We start from the raw sequence: 1,555 nt of genomic DNA, 5'->3' as shown, positions 1-1,555 counted from the left end.
TTTTGGTGGAACTGGGGATTGAACTCAGGCCCTTGCGCTTGCCAGGGAAGTGCTTATTCCATTGAGTCATCTCCCTGGCCCCTTTTATTGGTTTCTATTTCTGGATAATAACAGCCAACAATTACTAAGAATTTACTACACAGCTGACATAGCTCTAAGTACTTTACATGTGCAAACTCATTTGAGCTTCCTAACAGTCATAAGGGAGACACTATTGCACTGAGGTATACAGTGACTAATATTTAACATGAATTCTGATCCCAGAGCCCATCTTTTAATCATACCACGATGACTTTTATGCGTAAAGCTGAGACACCAATCCATTTTAAAAATAATCCTTAATCTGACCATAAAAATACCACTGACAATAGATTTTTTTTTACTATTTTAAGAAAAATATTCATAGGGTATAATACCTGAAACATATCGGTGTTGCTGTCATGAGTATATTCAACCACCACTGTCTGGGCCCGAGATAAAGTATATGATATGCTATGCTGGTCCTTATTGCTTATTGCCTATAAATGAAAAGGTTAATAGCAAAAATTAGTAGGTAGGTAAACCAAATCAGAAAGTCTTTTCATTAAAGAATGAAAACTATTTGCCACACATATGATACAATTACTTCTCTCTTAAAGTTTAGGGTAGAGGTTAGTAATTCTTGTACGACTTGAGTTGTGACAATGCCATTGCTCAGACTGAATGGATACAGAAAAATCAATTGCAGAGTAAGAATGTAAAAACTGTAAAATCAGCGTCTCCTTTATTAAGTATTTAAAACTATATGGTGATCAAAACCTAATTCCATAGAAACCGAAAACAATGTATAGTACCTTTCTGATAAGAAGAAAATACAAAATCTTGCAAGGTAAGAATCCTATTTAAAATTATTTAGTTATAAAATTAATCAATAAGCAGAGTTACATGGTTTTCTAACCAATTTGTAACTGTACAGATGACAAATGTTTTTCTATGTGGGCCAGGTCCAGAAAAATTCATATACTGATTAAACATTACCAAAGGAAATGGGTACAATGTTTATGACTGTACTTCTGACTTACCTCAAACTGAAAACACTGCTACATGTTTTGCTTTCAAGTATTTTCTATGCTATTACTCGATAACATGGGAGGGGATGGAAAAGCTAGTCATTGCACAAAGGAAGTGAAAACAGATTTCATAAAAGGAAAACAGATACAAAGACAAAAAAAAAGATTACACATAAAAAGCTAAATAAAAAAAGCTGCTTAATTAAGTTTGGTATTTTTAATGTTTTACTTTGTTTTAATTTTTAGTGAAGAAAAGCCTTAAAACAAGCTTTAAGATTAAGAACATTAATTTTCAAGTTCTCCCAGAAAATAAATACCTGGGTACTAACTACCCAGCTTTATCAAGGCTTAATATGATATTTGCTTCTAATTTTGTTCAAAAAAATTAAACTGTGTATACAGATATACTGAGATTATAAATCCATCCCTATTCCCCTTTGTCCATAAAGCTGATTCAACTTTAAGAATGCAGGGTAGGGCCTGGAGAGATAGCTCAGCAGAATAAG

The 1,555-nt window shown here is 32.9% G+C and overlaps 1 protein-coding gene across 1 annotated transcript in view; it reads right to left on the bottom strand.

Moving 5' to 3' along the window:
- Peli1 (pellino E3 ubiquitin protein ligase 1) overlaps window positions 1-1,555 on the bottom strand; it is a 61,585-nt gene that overhangs the window by 12,605 nt on the left and 47,425 nt on the right. Inside the window, exon 4 of the mRNA XM_004636156.3 lies at window positions 417-518. Coding sequence (XP_004636213.1) covers window positions 417-518 — 102 coding nt within the window. The remainder of the gene's footprint in view (window positions 1-416; window positions 519-1,555) is intronic.

This window comes from Octodon degus, unplaced genomic scaffold (assembly GCF_000260255.1).
Source record: "Octodon degus isolate 3935 unplaced genomic scaffold, OctDeg1.0 scaffold00078, whole genome shotgun sequence".
Taxonomy (NCBI): Eukaryota; Metazoa; Chordata; class Mammalia; order Rodentia; family Octodontidae; genus Octodon; species Octodon degus.
The sequence above is the reverse complement of the archived record's forward strand: the minus strand, read 5'-3'. Positions and strand labels throughout refer to the sequence as shown.